Consider the following 27,394-nt stretch of genomic DNA (forward strand, 5'->3'; position numbering starts at 1 on the left):
GCCGCAGCTCAGACCAGCAGCACTTTTGTTCCTGTCACATGCATCATGACAAGCAGCAGTGCACACATTGCAGTGTGCCCAACACAGGGCCTGCGAGAGGCTGGGCTGTGGGCTGTGCTGGCCTGACCCAGAGAGCAGCAGAGTCACAAACATTTGCAGGATATTGGCTTTCAGTGTATGACCATTTATAGCAACTATAGATTCACCCCACAGTCTTATTCCTGTGGGTCCACACTTATCCCTCACATCTGTTTTATCCCTGTCTAACTCCACTCAGTGTTGGGGTATTATTTCCAGGAGGTGAATCTGTCCTCAGCATTAAAGAAATGCTTTGGATAACACTGCTGAGCTCAACCCTTGGTGAGCATCATGAACATGTAGAAGTAATTCCAGAAATGTTCTCTCTGAGTATGGGAGACATCAGTGAGAAAGCAGCTCCAAGCCTGTTTGCTGACCTGTCACAGCCTAACTCCACTGTTACACCAGCACCTGGGGAAGAAAACACTCCTTCCTAAAAACTCAGTATGCCCACTCTGGTCACTGCATGGTGAGACCTCAGATAATGTTTTTGCCAGTGCCCCGGTAAGGCGGAACAAGGCTCCACAGCCCTGGCATCACTGTGAGCCAGCTCCATGTTTCAGGTAAAGAGCAGGTAACAGCACACATGAGACTCTTGCCTGGATAGCACCAGATCCTCTAATGATCTTTTCTGGCTTTACTCTTCATGGACACTTCACACAGCCATGTGAGTGGCCAGGCCTGACTATGATGGACCCTCCTCTCTATCAGATAGGAATAACACTGGAGAAGGCATTGCAGCCAGAACAGCTCCTGCATCGCCTTCCCTTTGCAGGTCCTCATCTGCCTCCCCACGAGCAGACACTGCAGCACAGGGTTTGTGTTGCTACAGAGGACAATCAGGGCTGATCTGCTGTAACCCAGGCAGGCAGTACAATTAGCCAGGCCAGCTCGTTAGGGCTCCAGTAGGACCCATTTGGAGAGTCGCTTACTAGAGGATTCAGCAATGTAGGTGTTGGGGCTGGAATTCAGAGCAGGAGGCAGTGGGGATGCAGGAGGCTGCAGGTATTTTTAAGCACAGCAGAATTGAAGCTGTGGCCATGCAGCCACTGCCCCTCAACTTTCTTTAGGAGCCCACAATGCCTCAGGTAAGATTTGGCCAGGAAAATATTGAGTCCTGAGCTGGTCAACATGAGTTTTCAGAAGGATATGATTCTGCACACCAGGGGATGGGAACAAGCACGGGATCAAGGAAAACCCCTAGGATTTTCCTTGGAGTTAGCAGGGAAATCAGCTCAGAGGAGCTGCCTCTCCTGCCTCTTGGGCATCCTCTCCTGCCTTCCAGAGCCTGCATGGTCAGCATGGATGCTCTAAGCCCATTCTGCATCCACCAACATGGTCCTGCAGAGCTTCTGTTACCACCTTACACTTCCCAGTCCAGCTTTGAAGTGACTTTGACCCAAGGTGATCTGTCCTGAAAGAAGTATTGGCAGGCAAAAAAACCTCCTCACTTCAGAATTAATATTACCCCTGAATCAGAGAAGCCATTCCAAAGAGCTATAGAAGGCTTCCGTGATGGAAAAATGAATGCGTGAAGGACCCACCCTGCAGAAGAGGCAGGGAAAAAATAGATCATAGTGTTTTCAGGGCTCAGACAAGACCACACTTGCCTGCAAAAATAAATCCTTGCATTTGACACATTGCTTACATATTAATTAGTTTGATCAGCTTGCCTGGGTGTGTTAGCATGAGTGAGAGCTCATGTCTGTTTAGTGATAAGCTGTTAAAACTTCCCAAATAGAGCTACAAATTATGTCAGTCTGAGATCTTCCCTTTATTCGGGCCTTTCTTATGTTTTTCTAGTGCTTTTCCACCCTTTTATTTCACCGTGTTTCTTAGTACCATTTCTTTCTCAATGCAGAACCAGAGACTCACAGGAATGAGAGAAGCAGCTTCTGCACAGGAAGCTAAGGAACCATAACCCTCCAAAACACAAAACAAGAAATAGAAAAAGAAAATTTTACTTTTTTCCTCTATCCCCTTCCTTTCCAGCTTCTCTAGGATGGCTGGAGGGGCAAGGCCTGTGCAGAGTCTGGAGGTACCATCGCCCTTTTAACAGCAGCGCCACAGCCTGACATCAGCGAGCTGTGGAGTCCGGGAGGGCTGGGAGCTGCTGCTCCAGGAGTGGTGCCAACACATCCCTGTCTCCCTGCCTCTTCCTGGCTCTTGTTTTTGTGTGCCTTTTAACATGCCGCATGTGTATCCGTGCCTGCCAGTGAATATCTGCGGGGTTTACATTAACCAGCTCAAGCTGAAGTTGGTAAACAGCTATTAAAGTTTGTTCCTCATGTGTCCAAGGAGATTTCTGAATGAGGGAGTCGCTTGCATCCTTTGACGTCCTACGTGCTATTCCCTTATTTGCAGCCCAGATAGATCTTCTTCCCACTTAGCTATGCAGACAGGGGAGTTTGGGTTGGTTTGTGTCTGGCACAGGGAGGGGAGATCAATCTCCCGTGGCTTAGCGGGGAGTGTTCATGGTTTTACCTGTTTCCTGAACAGGAGGGAGTCAGGCTCAAAATCTGAAACTTTAGTGTTTAAAGTTTTCACTCCTGAGCAGAGTCCACTTCTAAAGCTGCTCTTTTGCCCTGGGACAGAGTACTGAATCTGGCAATTCCTCAGTTCTGCAGAGGATGTAAATTAGGGCTTGATTTTATTCAGACTGTCACAACTCCAAAGTTTCTTGGAAGCCAGATCCCCATCCCAAACGCTTCTCGGCACTAAGCAGAGATGCTGAAAGCAATTCCCGAGCGCCGATCCCAGCGGCAGCACCACCACTAAAGCTATTTATCCCCGCACAGGGTTGGTTTTCTTTTTTTCACACATTCTTGCCTTCTGTTTTTGCTGGAGCCTCAGACCCTATTGAGAGGCAAATTTTAGCCATCTGGCAAAGCAGGCTGTGAGGGAGAAGGGAAAAAAAAAAAGAGAGAGAGAGAGAAAACACAATGTGCATGGGCACACACACTCACACAAAACTCTGGAGATTAGGGAAGACAAAAACTCGGCTGAATGCTGGAGCGCAGGGCAGCCCCGCGGCGGAGAGGAGGGAGAGGCGGGCGGGAGGAGGGCTCGGATGCGGGCAGGTCTGCCTGCCTGCCTGGATGTGGGGATCGGCTGCAGGCACGGGAAGGCGTGACCTGCATGGAAAATGCCAGACAGCTCCAGACGCGCACACACATAGGCGCACACACGCTCGCAAATCTCCGGACAGAGATAAGGCGGACAGCGGAGCGCTGGGAAAGAGGCGAAGCCGTTCCCAGAGAGCGAGCCGTCAGTCCTCCGCTCCAAACCCGCCGGGAAAGTGTCCCAGCAGCAAAATGAGGTGAGTGCCTGGGCTGTGGGCTGAGCCGGGCTCTCGGCAGGGTCAGGGCACGCCGGGCAGGGGGGGCCGTGCTGCTGGGGAAGGTTTGTGGGTGATGATCGCGGCTGCAGCTCCCCTGTCCCCGAGCGAACCCGGCGCTGCTCCCGCCCCGGCTCCGTGCCGCAGCCCAGCCTGCCCGCGGGCATCCCGGCAAAGCCACGGGGACATCCTGGCGTGGGCACCGCTCTGCCACGGCCAGGCAGGTACGAGCGAGGGGGAACTGCAGGCTTCTGTGCACACCACGGTCATTTATCACTTTCACACGAGGTTAAGACTCTCCTGTCATGAGGGAGAAGTTTGATGCTGCTTTGTCTCCCCTCCTCTGGGGAAAGCAGAGCTGCACAAGGAAACAGCCTGTTGAAATGGAGGAGGTGATGCCCATTTACACCAGCTCAGCATCCAGCCCCGTGCATCTACTCTGACCAGAGGAGTAACAGTTTTTCCCTTCACACATTTTTGTGGTTTCAGAAAAGCTGTCAGAAAAGGGCATGTTCAACCTCACTCTGCTTGAAAGAAAACTCAATCCAAATTTCACAGCTCCCATTTACTTTTCTTTGTAACGAAGCGCTGAGAAAAGTGATGGCACTACACAAATGAACCCCAGAAATTTACTGCCCTGCTTTTGAAAGAACACAGACAGGTTAAAAATAATCCACTAATGCAGCTTCAATTTCCTCACTAGCATACCTAAATCAAGCCCTGATTTTGAAACCAGGTGTACGTGTATGTGTGAGTAATTCCAATGTCTTTTATACACACCTACAAGCCTTTGCCAGGCCTTAGTGCCTATTTTAGAAATTTTCTTCCCTAATGGCTCTTATTTCCTGCATGTTTCTTTTCCTTTGTATGCTCCACTATGTGTTAAGACCCTGAGGTCTGCTCCTCTTTCTGGGTCCTATGCAATAGCATAGGCTTTTGTGTTCACACCTCCAGCACCAGTGGTGTTCTCTCCTTGCACAGAGGAATACCCAGGTTATGCTCCCTTTCATGTCAAATGAAGCTCGAGGCTGGCGTGAATTCAGCTGGACCACCACAGATTTACCTGTTCTCTATGCCCTCTTCTGGGATAATAAGTTGGTAACAAGTTTGGACAAACTCTTCAGACAGAGATTTTTTAAAAGATGGGATTGATGACAAAACATTGTTATGGATCTCAGCCTCTGCATGCTTCACTATTTTGGGTGGAAGAAAGAGGAGAAGAGAAGAGAAGAGAAGAGAAGAGAAGAGAAGAGAAGAGAAGAGAAGAGAAGAGAAGAGAAGAGAAGAGAAGAGAAGAGAAGAGAAGAGAAGAGAAGAGAAGAGAAGAGAAGAGAAGAGAAGAGAAGAGAAGAGAAGAGAAGAGAAGAGAAGAGAAGAGAGAGAAGAGAAGGAAAAAAGAAAAGAAAAGAAAAGAAAAGAAAAGAAAAGAAAAGAAAAGAAAAGAAAAGAAAAGAAAAGAAAAGAAAAAAGAAAAGAAAAGAAAAGAAAAGAAAAGAAAAGAAAAGAAAAGAAAAGAAAAGAAAAGAAAAGAAAAGAAAAGAAAAGAAAAGAAAAGAAAAGAAAAGAAGGTAGAGTGTAACATGCAGGGTTGCAAAGTGGAGGCCTAGTTCCATCTTTGCCTAGCTGCAAAGATGTGTGCTGTTTATTGAGAGCTAATGATCCCAATTTGGCAGGATGAGGCTCATCAGTAGTAATAATAATAATAATAATAACAATAATACTTAGCAGTTATTGCCATGATGCTTTCACTAAGTCGATTTAGAAAGCATCATTATTTTATTCAGCATGCTTATGTTTACTCTTCCATTAAATGAAGATTTGCCCACCAGAGCTCCATTAGTTAACGGCTGTGTTGTCAATGGCTGCTGCTCCCAGAAGCATGGGAAACACTGAGCTCCTGATGGCACTCCAGGCTGGCTGGGAGCTCTGGAGGTGCCTTTGCATCACTTATGGCACCTGTGGCACCCACCTTTCAAAGGGGCTTTCCCCTCATGGGAGCCACGTGCAGATCCCACCTCCACCTCCCAGGGGCTGCTCGTGGTGCCATGGTGCTGCACGACCCCCTTGGGAAAGGAGATGAGCCTTCCACAGGTATTGTCACTGCCAGAGTTCCATTTCATCTCCTCACATGTGTGTTGCAGGTTCCCCCTGGCCTGGCCCTTCTGTGCCTTGCTGCTCTGCGTGGCAGATGCCGTGGAGCTGACAGACATGTTCGGGGAGATCCAGTCTCCCAACTTCCCCGACTCCTATCCCAGTGACTCGGAAATGACGTGGAACATCTCTGTGCCTGATGGATTTAAAATCAAGCTGTACTTCATGCATTTTGACTTGGAGTCATCCTACCTCTGTGAATATGACTATGTGAAGGTGAGCTGTGACATGTCAGGGCAGATGGTGGGGTAGACAGCAGAGCTGCTTGGCCAGCTGAGAAAGGTTAGTGCTGGAAAAGCTGGGAACAAGACAGCTTTCCCCATTTTATTGGGCTGAGGAGCTGTTGGTCTGGTGGACCACGGGGAGAACACAGGTAAACTGGAGCATCCATTGGATCAACAATGAGCAGAACATTAGAGTCAGAGCTTACCCTGAGAGGAACAAATTTCTGAAAATATTTGAGCACCTAATTCTTACTGCACCCAATGGGATTTTCACACTTGTGGGCTGATAAACCACCTGTAGCTAAACACCAGTTTGTGCCACTCATGCCAGCAAGGAGAGCCCCTGAGCTGGGCACACTTTTTCAGGCCATGGCTGTGGGTGCCTCTTGCAGCCAGCCTGGATCCCTGGCCACACCTTGCAGGCTCTTGGGACACCCTGTCCAGCCCCATGGGAAGCAAAAGGAAAAGGTCTGACCTGAGCTTGAGGCTGCTATGGAGTTTTCCAGGGAGCTGTCATGGCCAAAACCTCCAAACATTTCAGTCTGCTCCACCACCCAAAACTGTGATGGCCATGTACTGCAGTGCATCAGAACAACCTTGCCTTTACACGCCAGGTTTCTCCAAGCAGGGCTCTCCTTCACATCCAGGACAAGGGCAGCTCTCCATATCTTTGAAAATATTCCAGTGTGGTGCTTCTGGCAGACCAGCAGTAGCAAGCAGGTGCTTTCTAGGTTGCCTGGCTGAACATACCTTACATCATCACCCAGGACAAGCTCCACCCTGCCCCTTCACACAGAGGCAGGTGGGGCTTTCTCCCAGGTCTGGAACCACAGAACTTGGCCCTGGTGCTAGTTGCCAGGTAATTGAAATCATTGTTTTATTCTTGTCCTAAGAAAACAAAGCAAACATTTTTGTGTTTTTTTTCCTCTAGGATCTGTTGCTCCCTGCTTAATTTCCCCTTTGTGCTGGCACTCACTCTGCTACTAACAGCTCTCATTGAGGTTTGATTAGCTCTTTCTGCTTCTCCTGGATCTTCTCCAAGCACAAGGGCCCAGGGACATATATAGAGATATATTGCTTTAAAACCCCAATAAGCTCAAGGAACAGATTTCTTGGAAACTTTCCCCATTCCAAGCTTTACCCCTCCTCCTGCCCTTCACCCCCTGCTCTGTTTTCCTTTTTCATAAGGCTCCCTGTTATTTGGCTGTGGTGCCAACTTGGCACCACAGCTCTCCCTGCCGCTGGATTTCCATAAGAAGGAGGTATTTTTCACAGGGATTTAGATCTCAGCTGTATAAATTTGCTCGGGGCTGTAACCCAGCTGGCGGAGCCTCCACCACAGAATTACATTTGAAAAGTGATGAAAATGGATGGATTAAGGGAGATCCAGAGGTTACTCTGCAGGGTTAGGGTGCAATCTTGATGCTACTAAACCACTGGCTTAGAAAACATTAAGGAGAGCAGTGAATGACTCCATGGCTGTTTTCATCATTGGGTTTGTGCAGCTCTGTCTGCACCAGTGCAAGGTGTAAAAACAGCATCAGCCCCTCTTTGACAGAGGGTACAGTGCATGGCTGTAGAATACAACTATAGACCTGCACATGCAGGTACTTCTCTAATATTCTGCTGGTGCCAGTGAGGAAGCTCAGAAGCACAGGCAGATCTCTGTGTTCCATGGTGCTCAAAGGATTCCCCATCTATGAACTTGTACCATTGCTGTTTGAGCTCATGAGTAACTTTAATCTCTGCAGCACCACTCACCAGATAGTTGGACACATTAAATATATGATTATATACCTCTGTATGTGTGATGAATCACCTTCTTGTTTGTTCAGGGTCTTCATCATCTTGACTGCCATAAGAAGGAGGTTAAAAAGGGGCTGAGCAGGTGGGGACTCAACTCAGGACAGGGAAAAAGCCCCTGTGCCCTGGCCTTTGCTTCCCACACTCTTGCTGCCCACACACCCGTGCTTTTAAGCGGTGTAGAAGCTCATCACAAGTGGCAAGCTCAGGATGATCTGAGCTGTAAATACACACAGACCTCTGCCTTCGGGGTGGTCTGCAGAAGGGAACAATTTCCAGAGCTCTGAAACAATGGCTAATTAAAACAATAGCTGTTTATTTATATATATGCACATGCACGCGTGCGCGTGTTGTATTTGTATAAAAAGAACGTGTTTCCTGAAGAAATGCTCACAGCATGGAAGGCTTGTTTGTGCAAATGGGAATGGCAGAGAGGGGAGCTGCACCTCAGTAAGGAAGTGAGCCAGGAGGAATGGGAGGAACAGCCATCTCCAAAATACCCACCTGGAGAAGCCCCCCATGCAGGTAGAAAACTCCAGTCACATGCTGGGAAGCCAACCTCTGGGCCTCAGTGCATTGGATACAGCCCCTGCTCAGGTTTTGGATGGCTGGTGGCAGGTCAGCCACCTGCCAGGTGTGTCTGGACAGGGATGGAGCAGCCACCCACCGTGGGCTTCCCTCTTTCTGCTCCTTCCCTTTGCTGTGCTGCTCAGCAGGCTCTGCCCAGCTCATCACCATCCACAGGGAACCAGTCTGGGGGTTCCTCATTTGCAGAGGGTTTCACCATGGCTTGCAAACCTGAAGTCCTGGTCCAGGGCACCCAAAAAGCCACAGGAAATCAGGTTAAGGGACTTGAACACTTAACCTGAAGTGCCAAAGAGGAGCACTGTGGTAGGGAGATGGGCAATGAAATCCTCACTTCTAAGGCACCATCATAAGTAAATCCCCAAGCTTATTATAGAGATCTGAGCCTGGGGACCCCTCTGTGAGGTTTTGCACATTGCTCAGTCAAGCCTTGGAATGAAATCAGCCCCCAAGAGCTTGGCAGCCAGCTACAGCCAGCTCCTTGATTGGAATGAAGATGAGGGGACACCTCAGCAGTGATTGATGAGACACTGGTGGGGGACATGCAGGACCAGGGAACAAGCTTGGTTTTTCATTCAGGGCAGTACATGCCCAGCCTGGTGCTACAAGAAGGGTGATCAGGACCCATGTACACCTTCATCTATTCAAACAAGGGAGAAAAAGCACAAACCAAGGTTTGGCATGAACCAGGGGATTCAGCAGAATGTCGTCTTTTGGTCCTGTCAGCCAGCCCCAGCCAGGGGGTCATTCATTCCCTGGGAGTGTGGGGTCCCAAAAGGAGCACTTTGAACCACAGGAGGCAGCTGGAAGAAGGGAGAGCCCAGGGTTTGCCAATTGTCTTTCCCATCCTGATATATCTCTGCAGAGGCGTCTGGTGGCACTGGCCATTCCCCTGTGCCACCAGGGACATTGCAGGGGGAGGAGGAAGACCAGGCATGGGAGCAAATCATCATTTCTTGCAGGACCCCAGCATCCTCCTTTCATCCCCAGCCCCTCCAGGGAACAAGCCTTTGCCAGAAATAGGGCATGTGGGTGCAGCTGCCATGCCACCTATGCTCCTACGGAAATTCAGGGCAATTTCATGTTTGCGTGTGAAAGGACCCTTGATGCATCTTGGGGAGAAAATCTCTAGGAGACTTAGAGGCTTTTGCAGGGGCTGTCCGTGTTCATTCCCAGCAGACAGTAGCAGCAGCATTGTGGAAAAAAAGCCCCATTTCTCTGGGTGTTGCCTTCTTGCCGCTCTGCAGGGCCGCTCGGCGGGGGCCGCTTCGTTCCTGCCCTGGCTCTGAGCATCTCCTCCCCATGTCATGTTCCCAGTGTCTTCAGCCCAGCACTGCGATTTCTCTGCCTAATGAGCCATTTATATATATTACAAGTGGTATGTTTGGCCTTCATCAGTCCAATTAGTGCATTCCTGGAGGCTGGAGGGGGGGCTGGTGGCGGCTGTGTTTCCGTATTTCTGACTGCCTGCTTCTCTCCGGAGCAGACACCAAACTGCCCAAACTGCCAGGCCAAATTCCCCTCGGTGGTTTTGGCATTTCATTAACCCCCATGGCTGCAGGAGGCACCTCCAGAGCACCAGTGCTGCCCAGCATCCCCATCAGCCCACACCCTGGGGCAGGTTTTTTTTCTGCCAACCAGGGCATCCCAGCTCCTTCACCCAAGGAGGGAATCAGTGTGGGGCAGAGAGGGGCCCCACAACTTGGGACACCCCTTAGCCACAGCACCAGCCAAAATGAAGAGGGATAGAGCCACAACCAGAGAGGGACTCCAGTCTGCCTCCATCCAGAAGGGCAGAAGTCTTAATGAGGGACTGAGGATGCAAGAAGAAACAGGGAAGACAGCAGGAGGCATTGGCAAGGATAAATTTAAGGCACAAGGGTGTCACTATATTTTATTTTTCAAAGGAGGATTCTTTCAGCGTATTTTTATAGGGAATTTCTCTGTGGCAATTGATATTTCCCTCAGGGACACATCTTCTCTAGTGAAAACGTCGACATCATGACCCGAGAGGGAGAAACTCCAAACAAACAACCAGGATTTAATTACCAGCCTGCTCGCTGGATGTAAATGATCTACAAAAAAGTATACAGTCCCCAGCAGAAGCAGCAAATATTAACCAGGGATGATGACCTCTCTGTTTAGTTTACTGCTGAAGGGCTGCCTCTGCTCCCTGTGGCTCGGGGCATGGGACCCGTCTCAGATAAGGGGCTGTGGATACCCCCAGTGAGGAGAGCACAGCTCTCCCGGGGCCATCCTGCCAATCCAGGGCTGTGTCCAGGGATGCTGGGGGCAGTGCTGGGGCTGGCCCCATGGCTGGAGCATCCTCGAGCCGAGGCACCGGGCACTGGGAAGATTTTCCCGCACTTTGGGAATGCTGCGCTGCAGGTCCTGCACTCTGTGGGGCCAAAGGCAAGGAATGGGAGCCCACGTGGTGGGTCTTGAGTCTGGGCAGAGGTGACAGCCACCAGCCCCACACAGAGCAGCTGGCTGGAAATTCCTCCTTCCCACAGATTTCCTTAAGAAAAAGCATTTTCTGTGGAAGAGGCTGCATCCCACGTGCTGGTGCAGCCAAGTCTGCGCATCAGGGCTGAAATGCCTTTTTCCTTGGCTTCTGGTGATGGCACTCCCGTTTTTCAGTCTGAAACACTATTTCATTTCAAAACAATCTTTCAGATTTAAAAGCAATTCTAAAGCACCACAGTATATTTCAAAGGGATTGAAAACAGATGGAGCCCAAATTACTTGTTTTGTTTTTTTGCCCCAGTATGCTGTTACAAAAAAAAAATTCAAATGGGTTTTTGTCCCCAAAGCAGGGTGCGTGTTTTTTCTCGAAACTCCCAAAATTTATCATCGGAAAGTGTCTCTCTTTTCTGACCAGCTTCAGCTTGTATGAGAGGATGGAAAATATCTGGAGGCAATGTCAAGGCATGCTGAGTTGCCATTTCCATGTTGGCTTTCCCTGGTGTGAACGAGTTTCCGCCTGTTTGTTCACTCTGGGAAATTTCCCTTTCAGCCCCAGACCCTCCCCAGCAGGCACATCCTGAGGGTCTCTAGGTAACAGGGATGGAGTCAGAGGAGGGTCTCATCTTGCTGAGGCCAAGCAAGCCAGGGACAGCATTCCAACACCTCCAGGACCCCATGGGCCCCCGAGCAGATGACTGTTTTCCCCAGGCATGTGCTGGGGGGCTGCAGACTTCATCACAGCCTCAATAGCGGTGGCTTGGCTCCAGCGGTGGCGGGCTGGCTGGTGGTGTTCATCACATTCCTCTGCCGAGGCTTATTCATATTCAAATCCCCTGGGGGAAAGCAGGCAGGGTGCTGGGAACTGCCTGGGAGAGGTTGTGGTTGAGACTTGGGGATGGGATGTGTAGGAGAAGGAGGTGGATCAGTGCTGGAGAAAATGGCAAGGAAAAAGGAACTTAGAGGGTTTGAGGGAAAACTGAAGGGTTTTCTGCAGGGATTACAGTGCTTTAAGGCACAGATAAGGCTGTGTTTTAAAGGGATGCACTCAGAGACTACTGGATGTGCTGATATGAGAACAGGGCACTCTGGCTCATCACTCCTCCTCCTCAGCCCTCTGGGTACAGGGTCAGACTCCCAGCAGTGCCTGGAACCACAGCTCTGGAGCCAGACAGAGAGCCTGGGTGGGAGGGACAGGACCAAGCTTGTCCAAGGCAGCCCAAGGGACAGAAATTACAGCTGCTGCTTTGAGCTGATGCAAAACCAACATGCAGGGACTCCTCTAGGCCTCTCACACAGATGCTTGCTGTCTGGATTAGTGTTTGAGCCATGGGAAGAGGTGAGGGGAAGCATCTCAGGTACCACCAGCTCTGAGTGGGAATGACACAGCCCAGGGCTGATTTTCACACCCTTTCTTCTACTCTGCCACCCCATGTCCTCATCCCACCTGCCACATGGGCTCCCACCCTGCATCCTCCCCTTGCACCCCCCAGCTCCTCTCTACATCCTGGATGCTGCTTGCTCTTGTCATCTGTCTCAAAGGTGCCTCCAGGCAGAACAGGCAGACCTGAGTCCCTGTGCCCCATGGAGACACTGGCAAGTCCTGGCAGGGGACAGCCTGGGCAAGCACAGGCAGAGGATACAGAGGATGGTTCCAATCCCAGCCTGGCCTCCCCAGGGAACACACAGCAGGCTCTCCAGGCTCACCCCTTCTTTCTGCTAACAGATTGAAACTGAGGACCAGGAGTTGGCAACCTTCTGTGGCAGGGAGACAACGGACACAGAGCAGGCTCCAGGACAGCAAGTGATCCTGTCCCCAGGGCCCTACATGGGGCTCACCTTCAGGTCTGACTTCTCCAACGAGGAACGCTTCACTGGCTTCGATGCCCATTACACTGCTGTGGGTAAGCAACATTTGAGCCTGCAGGGCCAGCTTGGTGGGATAGCGAACCAGATTTGCAGGGACCACATCCCAGGTCAGCCCTGGGCTCCCTGGCAAGAGAAAAACTCGTATGCAGCCCTTGGGGCATGAGGGACTCACCATGTGGGATAACAGATTTCTCGGTGTTGTGGCAAATGTCTCCACAAGGAGTGACATGTGGAGAGCTGCAGCATGACCTGCCTTCCTTGTTAACTCCATTCTAGATGTGGATGAGTGCCTGGAGAAGAGTGATGAGGAGCTGGCTTGTGACCACTACTGCCACAACTACATTGGCGGGTACTACTGCTCCTGCAGGTTCGGCTACATCCTGCACTCTGACAACAGGACCTGCAAAGGTACCACAGGCACAGCCCCGACACAGGGATGGGCACACAGGGGGTCCCACACCTATCAAGCACAGTTTACAGGGCTCTTTTCTGCTGCCAGGAGGGATGAGGTGCCTCTTCCCCTACAAACCAGTAGTCTGGGACTCCTTCTCCCAGGGGCTGGGCTGCTCAGCTAAGCTCTATACACCTCAAGTCAGAGAAATGAAAAGGTTTAGTCCCTGTGCTGAATCTGCATCCTGTATGTTAGCTGGGACTAGCTCTCAGCCCAGGGCTTCTGTACCATGGGCATATTTGGAAGTTGGCTGTGTGAGATTTTCCTTGCGTGGACATGTATTTGGGATCCTTGTACCTGTATTTGGAATCCATAGATCCACCCAACAGACCCCACTGCACTGGGAGGATTCCTGAGTATGGTCAGGGTTGGGACATGACTGTCAGGGCCCTGATGGAGCCACGGCTGTGTTTCAGTGGAGTGCAGTGACAACCTCTACACCCAGAGGAGCGGAGTGATCACCAGTGCTGACTTCCCCAGCCCCTACCCCAAGAGCTCAGACTGCCTGTACCGGATTGAGCTGGAGGAGGGCTTCTTCATCACCCTCAACTTCGAGGACAGCTTTGATGTGGAAGACCACCCTGAGGTGACCTGTCCATATGACCACATCAAGGTGAGCTGGGGCTCTGCACACTCCTCCTCTCATACTCACCTTTGTGTCCCCAGTGCTCTGGTGATGGATCAAAATCACCCCAGTCTAAACAGGGATGATGCAGTCAGCAGGAGCCCTGTGCTCTATTGACCCCATGTCTCTTACCTCACCTGCTTGTGACCTTTCTAGCCAACACTGACGCTCCTTCTGGTCAGATCTTAAGTGCTTAAGCACCACTCCAGCCCCATCCATTGGCCATAGGGATCAAAGAGCCCCCTCAAATCACCCACTCATCTTTGCCTCGGCAGATCAAAGCAGGCCAAAAGGAGTTTGGACCTTTTTGTGGAGAAAAGTCCCCAGGACGCATTGAAACCCAAACCAACAGCGTGCAGATCCGCTTCCACAGTGACAACTCTGGAGAGAACAGGGGCTGGAAGTTGTCATACACTGCAGTTGGTAACTCCTGCTGCTTTCCTCTGTTTGCGGGACTTGGGAGTGGGAAGGGTTTTATAAAGCCTGCAGGTGGGCACCATGAGTTTGGTGGTCCATGATCCTGTCTCCAGAAAGGATTTGTTCCAGAAATCACAAGAGGAGAGGCATAAAATAACACAGACCCCTCCCTCCAAAGGGTTCTTTATTTCCCTACAGCAACTGGGCTCTGAAACAAGACCATATTGCAAAGCAGAGCAATTTTGGGCAGGATAATTGAACAGGGTACTGTTATTAGCTCCCAGATTTGTAATGCTCAAAGCCAGAGATTTACAGACTGAAGGAAATACATGGAGCCTCCATGCCTTCTAAAAGAGCCTGGTTGAGCCATGCCAGTGTAGGCTAAGAGTAAAAGCAGGGCAGAGATGCTCAAATTCTGCTACATGGGCTGGGTGGAAGAGCTCCATTTGCTCCATTTATTCCTCTGTTTAGCTTCATTTGCTTCTTATTCAAAGGAAACCCATGTCCACTGGTGCAACCACCAATCAATGGGAAAATTGAGCCTTCTCAAGCCAAGTACACCTTTAAAGACCAGGTTGTCATCAGCTGCAACACTGGATACAAAGTGCTGAAGGTATGGATTGACAACATGGAGCTGGGAATATGGGTAGGAAGAAGAGGATACTTCCTCTCTAAGCCATTGCATCTCTGGGGTAGTGAACACAATCACACATCATCCTCACCCCCTTCCCAGGGACAAGGAAAACACTTCCTCTGAGAGCCAGCACCTTTCCTTTCCAAAGAGGCAAAGGAAAAGAGGAGGTAGCACTTCCCTGAGCCACGCTCCCAGCATCCCTCCAGAGGCAGCAAACACATAGAATGTCAGGCTGGCACCTCTGCCAGAGAAAAAGTCAGAAAAAGCTCTGAGGCAGCTGCCAGGACTCCCAGCTCAGTGGGCATTGGCTCAGCAGCCCTGCAGAGTCCAGCCTCCACTGACTGGGAGCTCCTCAGGGACTTGGGGACAGCTTCAGTGAGTCAAAGGGAGCAGGATTTTGGCAGGCTCTCTCTGGGAAGCAGCTAAGAACCACAGGAGTGTGGCTGACTCATGGGGTGGCTGTCTTTCCGCCAAGCCAGTAGCCCACTTTGACTTCTGACACGGACTTGAGTATTTCTCTGATCTCCTCCCAGTCCCATCCTTCATGCAGAGATGCCTCCTTGCCCATCTCATCATTTAAAACAGGAGTAAGTGACTCCAGTTCTTTGGCTTTCAGCGTGCCACTGAGTTGCTGGCAACAAGAAAACTCAAGTTTTTCATTATGATTTTATTGCAATTTTTAGCTACAAAAACCCTCTTCCAGGGGGTACTAGATATAACTTGATTAAATCACCAAGAAATTCCATTTTTATTGAGAGATTTATTTCTTTGCCTTGAATATTGATAGGTTGCTTTTTGCTTTGTTTTGTTTTGTTTTTTGTTGGTACCTTCCGCACAGGATGATGTGGAAAGTGACTCCTTCCAGATCGAGTGTCTGAAGGATGGCACATGGAGTAACCAGATCCCTATCTGCAAAAGTAAGGACACTCTTCCCTACCCTGCCAATGTCCTTTTTCTTGCTAAAATCATTTCATGCTAATGGGAACTGCCCTGCCAGAGTGGAGTTCCTGATTCAGAGACACAAATCCAGCCAGAGAAGCTACATAACCCTGCAAAGCTCTTTTCGTGTGTTCATGGACAACATAACAGGGCTCAGGCCAAATGCCACAAGCAGGAGATTGGTGCTTTTATTTAGATCACTCATTTCACTTGATTTGTGAGCCACTTTGCTGTCTCCCTGTCAAAGAAAGAGCAAGCCTGGCTCTGTCAGTAAGCCTGGCACAATGTGGGATAATCTAGGTCCTGGTCCAAATTTCCTTCCCAGAGGAGGCTATTGAAGTGCAGAGCATTAGAGAGGTCCCAGTACCAGCCTAAACTGGGCACTGCTCAGGTGAGCGAGAGGGGAGAGAAAAATGCCCAAATATTTACAAACCTTCAAATGGGAGAAAATGAGAGAAGAAATGCCATATGGAAGGACAGGCAATAATTTGAATAATCTCTTCTTTCATCTAACCCAGCTCTTCTCTCAGCTCCGCTTGGGAGATGTACCTGATCACACCTTTTCCCTTTCCCCCAGACCTCTCAGAGCTCAGGGAGGATCTCACTGCTGCTCAGTGCTGTAAGGCTGGCCCAGAAAGGAGAAAAGCAGCATAGTCAGAGATTGTCCCACGTCCTTCCAGGAGAGGCAGGAGGGGATGCTTTCTGGGGGTGTTGGGATCCAGGTTTTCTTCATCGGGGCACACTCTTTTTCTTTCAATAATATTGTTCATCTTACCTTGGAAGAAAGAGTATTTCTGGAGTTCTAATTCTTGTTTACTCAAGCCAAGAAATTGGAAGGCTCTCAGACTTGCTAAATAGATGAATAACTGAAAGGGCTCCTTAAAAGCTGTGGAGTCAGTGATGTCTCTGCCCTACTGAGGAACTCCTCTTCCTACACTCTCGCTACCACAGATTCCCATTGATTTTATCCAACTTGAACAGTGATCAGAGAAAAATTTGCATCATCTAAAAATTAGAACAAAATCTAGGTGAGTATTTTCAACACCAAAAATTATTAATTTTTTTAAGAAATTGAAATGATTACCTGCATTGTTCCAGCTGGGCTGGAACTGATCCCTTCTTGTGTAATATGGCTCACTACACTAAATTTCTAAGACCTTTTTGAAAAGCCAAGAAGCCCCTAAATGGGCAATTTAGGCCTTCAGACTAAGACTCTCACCTCCCTGGGATGTCTGTGAGAGGCAGGGCACAAATAATGCAGAAAATAGAAAACTTCTCAGCAAAGTGGACAAAATCCATCTCCATAGCCTGGAGAGGCTAAACAGAGACCTGTGACAGGTTCTCCCAGCCACCATCCCCAGACTGCCCTGGCTGAGCAGAGTGAGGGGGTCCCCAGCAGGGAAGGATGTCAGTGCAGCCACAGCACCCTGGCACGGCTCACTGGGAGCTCATTAACGATTTCTGGTGTTTCGGGGGCTGGGTTTCCTGCATGTCTCTCTTTGCTCATCTACTAATTGGGCTTTCTCTCTCTGCTCTCCTCCTTCCCCTCTGCTTTCGGTGCAGCTGCAGATAGAGCCGACAACCAGACAGAGGGAAGAGCCGGTTCGGAGCAAGTGGCTGCGTGAGGCTGGCGCGGCCGTGCCGCCCCGACGGGCAGCCTGTCTCGGTGCCCCTCTGATCTGTCCAGTACCCAGGGCAGGTTCCCTTTCCGCTGGCCTGGCTGCCAAATCCATCTCTGTGGCTTGTCTAACCGGCATGGCACTCTTAACCCCCGCGCCTGGTGCTTTCTTAACTCCGTCTCCAGAAGGGTGAAGGAAGTTGGCGTCGAGCCCCCTTTCCCGCTGGCACACTGCCCCACATGGGGGGAACATGCCTGGGGACCACGTGCTGCTGCCAGCTCCCAGCATTTCTGCATCCCTCCCTCTCCACTCAGACTCCTGGGCCGCCTCGGCTCCCCCTCCAAGGCAGCCGTGCGAGGATTGTGGCACGGCCGCCCGCTTGGTTGGCTGGTGGGTTGGATTCAGTCTCCCACTGTCCTTCCTCACTGGCCCAGCATCACAAATAAGAAACACTCTTTCCTCTCCTCTCTCCAAGAGTCCTGGTGCCTTTCAGACCCTCCAGACAAGGCCTGGAGGATGGGTTGGCATCACCAGCCCTTTCCTGCAGGAACGAGCCCTGGCACCAAGACAGGGGGATGGATGTTCCTCCACTTCCCCTTTGCTCCCCATGGCTGGCCTGGCAGAGGTGAGGACAGACTGGCCTAAGGCTGACTGCAGCTGAAGGAGGTCAGAGCCTGGTATCTGGCCCTATTCATATTCCCAGGAACTCCTGGAGCAAATAAAGCCCCTGTACCCTCTGGGAGGAGGAGGCTCCACTAGGCTGATGTGGGGATGTGGACCAGAGGCTGAGAGAGAAGGAAGAGGAGGAGGTGTGTGCTGGGGACATCAGTCCTCTTCTGGTCCTACAAAGACAGAGATACTAAATGGCTCCTTTCCTGAGGGAAAACTCCAGAAAGGCTCACAGAACAAATGGCCTGCCCTCACCCTTTCAACAGGACCTGGGACACTGGTGCAGCAACACTCCAGGGATCAGGCCTGCCCAGGTCTGAGGAACACACAGGGATGAGACGAGCTGTGAGGGCCAGTGAATGCTGCCCTGCAGCCATAAACAATCCCAGAGTAGAGATGCAGGCCAGGATGGTCCCCTGACATTCATTCCCTCTTTCCTGCAAGGAAACAGGTACCCAGAGTCTCCACCCAGCCTGCCTGCAACTACACACTCATCCCATCACTTGCTGTCTCTACAGACAGTGGAGGGGACCCTGGTGAATGGTGAACTGCAGTATTTTGCCATAAACCAGGGGTTTTTTGCACCCAAGGAGTTAGGCAATCCTGAGCAGTGGTACATATCCCTGGTTCCAGCTACTATGTCTAGTGAATTCTCTCTTTGTTAGGCTGGATCAGTTAGGACTGCTGTCCTCATTCCCTTCACATCCTGAAGCACATGGGAACCAACAGACCTCACATCGTTCCTGATCCACAGGACCTGCTTACTGCAAAGTCACCATTTCCCTACTCAACCCCTCATCCTAAACATAGCAGAACCCAGCTGCACAGCACTGCATTTCTTGGCTGGATCAGACTCTGGTTCCTGTCCTCCACTGGGACAGGTCACCCAGGATGGGGTAGGGGAGGGCTGCAGAGCATCACCCAAATGTGCTGTGAACTGCCCACATGGTAGGGAGGCTCAGCTCCAAGGAGGTGACTCCTGGATTTGGCAGATGATCCTTCCCACAGCCTGGGGTCCTCCCTGGAGTGTTGGCACAAACCTAATGTGGGGGACAAGTTGCAGGGGGAGGCTGGGCAGAGCACTCTGAGGGATCATGGGGAGAAAGGGAACCATGGACAGGCCATGGGCAAGGGCAATGCACCCCAAAATTCTTTCCCTCCATCACACCCTGAGTCAACACTGGGGACTGATGAAGCAGTGCCAACTCTGCTGATGTCTTGGGGGATGGAGCAGATTTGGTCTCACCCACATGTCCTGGCCTCACACCTGCCTGCAGAACTGCAGAGCCACACTCTCAATGTCCTTCATCTGCTGCTGTCATAGGACAGCCAGGACCAAGGGTTGTTCCACCTGATCTGCAAATGCTCCTCAGCACTGTTTGGTGAGCAAGACCAGAGCAGGAAGGACAGGCTGTGCTCTCAGCAAAGCCTTGTGCATAGAGGAGCACCCGTGATGCACAGTTGGTGAATCGCTGCCTGCCCCTCCCTGCACACTTTTACAGTGCAAAGACACACTCTGGGACCATCTCACAACAGACCTCACCTGCCAGAACAGGCTTCTTCCCCTCTCATTGGTGTAGCAGAGAGATCTTACACTACATGGAGGGGTTCCCTGGCCTGGGGTCTCCACCACTGTGAGTGGTGTTGGTCACACAGCCTGTGGGTGGGACATGCTGCTGGTGTTCCGCCATGTGCTCTGTCTGCAGGGTGGCCATGAGAGGGCCAGGCTGCCCTGCCAGGATAGAGCCTCCTGCAGTGCCATAGAGAAAAGGGATACAGCATTATACAGGCCCTTGGTCTGCCCCACAAGACCACCATCCCATGCCAAAGCCCGGCACTACCTGCCTGCTGGCTGGCTAGACACCCCAAGATAGAGCACAGGGTTCAACCCCCCTTCTGTGTTGGCTTTCAGTTGCTGACTGCAAAGCGCCGCCGGAGCTGGAGCATGGCTTTGTCACCTTCTCCACCAGGAACAACCTGACCACCTACCAAGCATCCATCCAGTACCACTGCCAGCACCCCTACTACCACATGGCCCCCAACAGCACCGGTGAGCAGTGGGGCCAGGTCACGTCCCCACAGCACAGTGAGGGTGGGAACATGGGGTGCAAGAGGGGGGAGCTTGGGCTGGCAGCTCCAGGGTGTTCTGCAAACAGCAGGCTGTGGTTGTAGCCTACACATACCAAACCCTGTATTCCCTGCCTGGACTGTTAGACTGGACAAATCCTGCTCCACAACAAGGTAGGATGGAGTTGGCCCTGCCGGCTGCTTTGCCTGATTGTTTCACAGCCTTGGCAGAGCAGTGTGGGTGTTCTGCGTTCTGACTTCTTACCCTGCCATCTGCTCCCTGCAGACTATGAAATTTCCTGTGTCTCTCTGAAAGGAGCTGCTGCTGGAGAGAGCACCAGGTCCAGCAGCCTCTGGAAGGGCTCTGCAAGCTCTCATCCCAGCACAGAGGAAGCTGAACAGATAGCAGTGGGATCATATCAGACTGAGTTTTTCCTGCCATTCCCCCGTGGTCCACAACCACAGAAAAACCACAAGGTGGTTTATAAAGCAGCACGGTTCTCTGTACCCTTCAGACCCAGTTTTGGACAGTAAAAAGGGTGAATACAGAGCCCAGCCCTTCTCCCTTCTCCTCCCTCAGCAAGCAATGCCAAAAGAATTCCTCGCATTCTTGTCTCCCTGCTTTTATCTCCCTGCATATGGTCCCAGCATCACATATGAATTAGCAGAATGGGCATTGGCAGCATTTTTATGTGGATGCAGCTGCCAGCAGAGGCTGAGGCTACAGCACAGTCCTCCAGACAGCTCAAGGCAATGAAACTGAGGATGGAGACATATCCGTGCATGGGGGCAGGGCTACCATGGCCTCCCAGCAATGGAGCACAGAGGGCATTAAAGGGAGGTTGCTTCCTGCTCTGAAAAAAGGGTTCAAAGGGCCCTGACAGCTGGGCAAGGTCTCCTCACTGGAAAGGACAATCCCTCATGCCAGGAGCAGAGCCCAGCTAACACTTTACTCTCTTCCAGCCACCTACACGTGCGATGCCTTGGGGCAGTGGAGGAGTGAGGAGCTGGGCACCAAGCTGCCATCCTGCCGACCAGGTACTGCTGCTGGGGTGGCTGGTGCCCACAGCGAGGGGTGCTGAGCAGGGAGGGGATGCAGGGACCCTGTTCCTGGTGACAGTGCCAGCCAAGTGCCACAATGCATGGCCAGGAGGGTGGTGGAGACAGACACTTCCTGCTATCCCAGCAGCTCAGATGTTAGAGTGCAGTGGTGGCACCAGGGTCACAGCCATCCCAGCTGTCTGGGCTCCCCAAGCTCCCCACTCCAGCACACAAGGAACCCAGCAATCCACTGGACATATTCAGCCCCCAGCATCCCTGGAGATGTCAGCTCCTGTTGGCAGTGTGTAGACATCCAGTAGCAATTATCACCTCTTCAAGCCTTCCAGAAAAAAACAAACTGCTTTACAGGGAAGGAAAAGTACCAAGTCTTTGAGCAGTGGCAGAAATGTTTGCAGCCAGAAAGTTTCCAGGCCAGGCACTTGCTCGGGATTAAACAAAAGTCTCTGGGACTTGGTCATAGCCAAGTGTGGGGCCAGGCTGGCTGGCACGTCAGGGGCCTGGAGGCAGCTTGGGTGTGGATTGTGGTGGGATGTGCAGGGATGGCTCTCCAGAGAGGTGCAGGGACTCAGACACTGAGGTTCAGACACTGGCCCAGTCCCATGGAGGGTATCTGCTCTCCAGCTATGCTGAGAACACTGCAAGGCTAGAAGGACTCCTAAGATTCCCTGCATCCCACAAAACTCCAAGACCAGGGCTGTGGCTGCTCTTGTTGTGGCAGCTGCTCTCTGCATCTCTGCTTGATGTTTCAGCCTGAACTAATTTGAGCTGGGAGCATACGGGGACAGCTTTGGGGCCATAGCTGCTTTCATGGGCCATTTCCAGGCCTTGTGATTAGTGACAGGAGTCAGAGAGACTTCAGGAAAATGGAAAATCCCAGAGAGAGGGTGATGCTCTCCTGAGATCGGCATCTGCAGGCAGCAGCTGGCCAGCTGCTCTTCAGATCTTCCCGTGTCTCACGCACCTCCCCATCAACAGGAACCTCTCTTCCAGGCTGCTCCATGCCTGCCTCTGCCATTAGTGGGAGCATTTGCAGCCTGGTCAGCATTTTTAATATGTAATTTAATAGAATAAATATTTGGCAGTACTTCCTCTAAAAGCATCTCCCTGGGACAGTCATCAGCTTTGGTGCAGCAGAGCAGCTGGGCTGGGACATTGGAATTCTTTTCCTGAGCATGTTTTCTATTCCTTTCAGCACTGGGAAAGACAGGAGTGCAGAGCATATGCATAGACACATTCGCCATATTCCCTCCTTCCTAGGGTTACATTTTTCCTAAAGACAGACCCTAGCCTCAACAAACCCACATTAGCAGCTTCCAGTGCTCCTGCCCTGGTTCCAAGACTGATTCTTGCCCTGACCCCACCACCTGAGGGGTCAGAACCTCTGTTTGTGAGGCTTTGCATCCTCCCCTCCCAGCACAGGTGGCATTGAATCAGTCCCAGCACTTTCCATGGAGGATCTGGGGTTTTTTTGCAGACTGAGAGGGATGAGACCAGCACCTGAGTTACTGTGATTCAGAACTCTTCCAGATGTAGGACAAGCCCAAACAGGCTCCCACAGCCTCCCAGTGACATCAGCATCCCCAAAACACCTGAGAATGCCCCTCCACAGTGCTGCCACAGGCAGGAATCAGCCCCACCACCAACAGCCATGTCCCAAGGCTTAAGTTCCCTAGGGACAGGATTGTCCCTCCCCACCTTGTCCAACCCCTCATAGCCACCTTCAGCATCCTGATTCCCTCATCTTCCTAACACCATGCCGAGATAAAGCTCCTGGAAGCAAAGCAGGCACCACGTCAGGGCTCTTCAGGCATTAATTCTGGGTCAGTTGAAGAGCTAAGCAGAGAGGTTCTGGTTTGGCTGCCAGAATTGTGGCTGATGAGATGCAGGAGTAAAGCCCGTGGTGCTAGGCAACATCCCATGGCCAAGCCTTCTCCAGCCACAGCAGCTCCAGGAGGGCAAATGCCATGGCTGTGAGAACACAGACCTCGTGACAGGTCTCAGAGTGAGGGGTGAGACCGGGTTGATGTCAAGCTCCAGCCCTCCCACCATCATTCCCCTGGGTCTCTTGGCACACTGAGCAGGAGCCAGGCAAATGCCTGAAAGGTCTGGGAAGGGCTGGGTGATCTCACAGGTCACAGTGAGGCTATAAGATTACTCATTTGGCCTTTCTGCTTCTCGAGTGGTGTGGATCTAGCCAAATCACTCCAGAAAATGGAAAATGGAAACAAAAACAAAACCAAAAATGACAAAAGAGCATTTGGTTAGAAGATTACCAGCCACATGGTATAAACTACAGGGATACCCCTTTCCATTTGTTCCCTAGATAAATAATCTGGAAGTAACTGTCCTGTCTCTTCTGTCCCCAGTGTGTGGCCGGCCAGCTCGCCCTCTGCCTGGCATCATCAAGCGCATCATCGGCGGGCGGAACGCAGAGCCCGGCTTCTTCCCCTGGCAGGCCCTGATTGTGGTGGAGGACATGTCCCGAGTGCCCAACGACAAATGGTTCGGCAGCGGGGCCCTGCTCTCAGAGTCCTGGGTGCTGACAGCCGCCCACGTGCTCCGGTCCCAGCGGCGGGACAAGACCATCATCCCCGTCTCCAAGGAGCACGTCACCGTCTATCTGGCCCTCCATGATGTGAGGAACAAGATGGAAGCTGTCAACAGGACAGTGGAGAGGATCATCCTCCATGAGGAGTTTGACATCCAGAACTACAACCATGACATCGCGCTGGTCAAGCTGAAGGAGAAGGTGACCATGGGGAAGTATGTCATGCCTGTCTGCCTGCCCCAGTTTGAGCACGAGCTGGAAGGGCCTCACCCCAACACGCTGGGGCTGGTGGCTGGCTGGGGGATCTCCAACCCCAACATCACAGTGGATGAGATCATCAGCTCAGGCATGAGGACCCTGTCTGACATCCTGCAGTACGTCAAACTGCCCGTGGTGCTGCACGCCGAGTGCAAGACCAGCTACGAGTCGCGCTCAGGCAACTACAGCGTGACCGAGAACATGTTCTGTGCCGGCTACTATGAGGGGGGGAAGGACACTTGTTTGGGAGACAGCGGGGGAGCCTTCGTCATCCAGGACCCAGGAACGCGGAGGTGGGTGGCCCAAGGGCTGGTCTCGTGGGGTGGCCCGGAGGAGTGCGGCAGCAAGCAGGTGTATGGTGTGTACACCAAGGTCTCTAACTATGTGGACTGGGTGGAGCAGAAAACAGGCTCCTCAGAGAGATGGACATTTCTGGACCCAGAGCTGGAGAGATGAGTGACTAAGCAGCCTGCTGCCACCGCGGCTCCCTTTCTTCTTGTTGTTATTGTTTAATGTGCTCCAGACTCGGGTCTTTCGCAAGCAATAGCCACGATACTCCGCGCACGCCAAGCCCTTGCCAGGTCATTTGTTTCGCTTGGTCCCGCATCCCTTCGCTCGCGTTCTTAGGAAATGCTTGCTAGGGAGCTGGAGGGAGGGGGTGAAGGACAAGATCTCAGCTGGTGTCCTCTGCATCTGCTGCCCATCTTCAAACCTCACCCACACTCCAGGGAACTTCCCTCCAAGCCAGGAAAAAGGCACAGAAATTGAGGCAGCATTTCCCTGTCACCAAAGCTTTGTGCCTTGCACAGGGAATTTTCCCCATCCCCAGGACTCTCTGGCCAGATCTCTCCATCAGAAGATGCAACTACAGAGCTTCAGAGCCTATGGACAGTGCAGCAAACCCATGAGGGCAGGCCTGGGCCCCACAGGTTCCCCACGTGGTGAGTCCCTTTTCTGTGTAAGGAGTAGTGAGAGAGTCCTGGGAGTTTGCCATTATTTTTATGTACAAAAAAATATCCAGTCCTGGTGGGATCTCAGGTGATATCCACCTGGCCCCAAAGAGGTGAGAATGCATCCACATTCAGCCCCAAACTTCAGCCATGGCTGCCAGGACAGCACCAGCCCAAACAGGACACCTGTATCCCACCATGTGGGATGAGTGATCCACAGAGGACACGAGGACACAGAGCAGGGTTTGGAGAGCATCACCCTGACCTCCAGCCACAAAAGTTTCTCCAGTCTTCTATCACCTGAAGCCTTCTCCAGTCCCACCCCAAGATCAGCTCTGTGTTTCAGCCACAACAGACCTCCCAAGGAAAGTTTTCCATTACAAGACAGCTTCACATTGGCTGTATCTAAGCAATACTTATTTTCAGCAGAATCATTTCATGTAAAACACCCTTCCTTGGCTTTCATTTCTTTCTCATGGGCCTGGTTAGTCCTGCATGACTGTATTCATTCTTGCAAGAACCTAGTCCATATTAACTGCTTTTGAGGCCACTGATTTAGCTGATTTACAGGTTACCAGTGGTGTTCAGTGTTTGTTCATGGCTCTGGTGGCCTATTGCAGGTGTCCAAGTCCTTCTAGACTGATTCAAACCCACCTAACACACCATAAGTATTCATATCTCCCCAGCTTCTCTCAGGCCCATGCAGACAAGTCCCAACAAGGTCAGGTGAGCTGTCCTTCCTTCACCAGGACACCTTCTCCTTCATTTGCCAGCAAAGCCCTCCCAAAGCTGTAAGCAACATGCAAAAATTGCGTGCTGTGCTCTAGCCTCCTTCAGGCCTCTCTTTCTCCTCCTCCTCCTTTGGTTTTTCCATGAAGGGAAGAAGCCAACAGTGGCTGAGCCACCCTGACATTTTGCTATCATTCAAAAAGCCATTTGTAGAACTTGTAGAGGAGCAGAAGGCCTCAGGAAGGTTGAACTTACAGATACACTATGAACTGTTCTCTTGGCTCTGTCATGTAACTGCAAGGTATTTTTTTAATATATATGTATATCTTTTTTTTATATATTACATTCTGTAAAATATCTGATGTCAGGTAAGGATGGTTCTCTCAGTCCTCCTCCTGAGAACAAAATAAAACTTTTTTATGTACTGAGCTTGTGCCCTGTGGCTTTTATTCCAAGAGGAACATAATCAAAGCTGGTCGCTGATGTCTGCCATGCACGCCTGCACTCCCAGGAGAATCCTCACACCATCCCTCACTCTGATGGCTGCTCAGCCTTGGCCTGTGCAGTTTCTTGGGCTGAGGCAGACCCTGAGCAGCCCCTGAATACAAATCACAAAAAAAGGGTAACAGAGGAGATACTGTTTTCAATTATTTATGGCCTTAGCACATCACTGAAGGTGGGGATAGTGGCAGGAGCAGAGGGCAGTAACCTTTTTGCTGAGAATAGTAATTAAGTCTGAGTTCAATTGACACAAGGAAAAAAATGTGAGGTATGTGATTTTGCTTTAAAAGGTGTGAAAAATCAACCCATCCTCACTGGTTGTTGGACTGAGAGAGCACGTCCTCACAGCACAGGACCTGCACTGAGCTCAGGTGTGAGCTGAGACGGGGACAAAGCTCTGCCGGACATCTGTGCATCAGACTGTGAGAATCTACACTCTGGAGAGAGCTTGAAATAATGGGGACTGTTTCCTCCTGTGTGCCAGTGTCCAGGGCTGGGAGCTGGTTATTGATCCCTATGGCACAGAACTGACAAACAGCAGCAGGCTCCTCTGTGCTGATGGCAGGCAGGAGGGTGGTGGATCTGGTTCTCTCACAGGTCTGCTAACACATCCAGAGATGGGAGTGAAGGAGAGGAGAGAGAAAAAGCAAAATAAAGGCATGGTCCCCTGAGCATTAAACCATCATCTGTAGGATCTGAGCCTAGACAGCCCTGAGGCACACTAAAAAATATTGCTGCCCTTTAACAGATCACTGTAAATCCCCGCCTCCCGTCAATAGCTTTGCCGGGAAATCCCCGGGCCAGCAGCCCTCGCCCCCTGCTCCCGGAGCTGCCGAGCGCCAGCCCCGGGTCCCCGGGGCCACTGCGGTGGCTGCAGGGTGGGCTGGGAACACAGAGCCGAGGAGAACAGCGAGACCAACAACGGGCTGTGCATTTTCTGGCACCTCGCAACCTGCCAGCGTGGGGAGAGCTTCTCTCCAGGGAGACAGGCGCGGAGACAGCTATTTATCAGTCTGGCTGTGGTGAAAAGCCAACAAAACATCCCTGGGTGAAGTTGTGCTGCGAGTGCCAGACGCGAGCTGAGAGTTGGCTGTAGCAGAGCCCAATCTCAAACACACTGGGGGGACAGACAGGACCTGCAAAGAACCCACAGAGGGAACATCCTTCTTCCCTCATCCCCTGGGATGGCCTCGTTATTCCCATGACAGCAGGGGCCTGGCCAGGCCGGGAGTGCTTGCTTTGAACCCCAAAAATGCCAAGAGCCACAGAAAGCAGAATTTTGAAAGCAGTTTGCCAAGAAACTAGTAGTGGGCACAACCGCATGTTGGAAAGGGGTATCCTGGAAAGGGCCCCAGAAATGAAGCCATGGCTGAGAAGCTCATGTAGGCACAGGTGGCTCTGAGTGCTGGGGAGGA

General features: G+C 51.4%; 1 protein-coding gene across 1 annotated transcript; it reads left to right on the forward strand.

Annotated features, from left to right (window-relative positions):
- The first annotated feature begins 3,084 nt into the window (after positions 1 to 3,084).
- Positions 3,085 to 25,897, forward strand: MASP1 (MBL associated serine protease 1). The gene is given in 12 exon segments (XM_033069233.1): positions 3,085 to 3,130; positions 3,133 to 3,397; positions 5,557 to 5,782; positions 12,368 to 12,545; positions 12,787 to 12,918; positions 13,378 to 13,574; positions 13,862 to 14,009; positions 14,498 to 14,616; positions 15,476 to 15,554; positions 19,777 to 19,914; positions 20,895 to 20,969; positions 23,360 to 25,897. Coding segments are annotated over 12 exon segments (2,499 nt in total). The 3' UTR covers positions 24,256 to 25,897.
- The last annotated feature ends 1,497 nt before the right edge of the window (positions 25,898 to 27,394 follow it).

This window comes from Catharus ustulatus, chromosome 10 (assembly GCF_009819885.2).
Source record: "Catharus ustulatus isolate bCatUst1 chromosome 10, bCatUst1.pri.v2, whole genome shotgun sequence".
Classification (NCBI taxonomy): domain Eukaryota; kingdom Metazoa; phylum Chordata; class Aves; order Passeriformes; family Turdidae; genus Catharus; species Catharus ustulatus.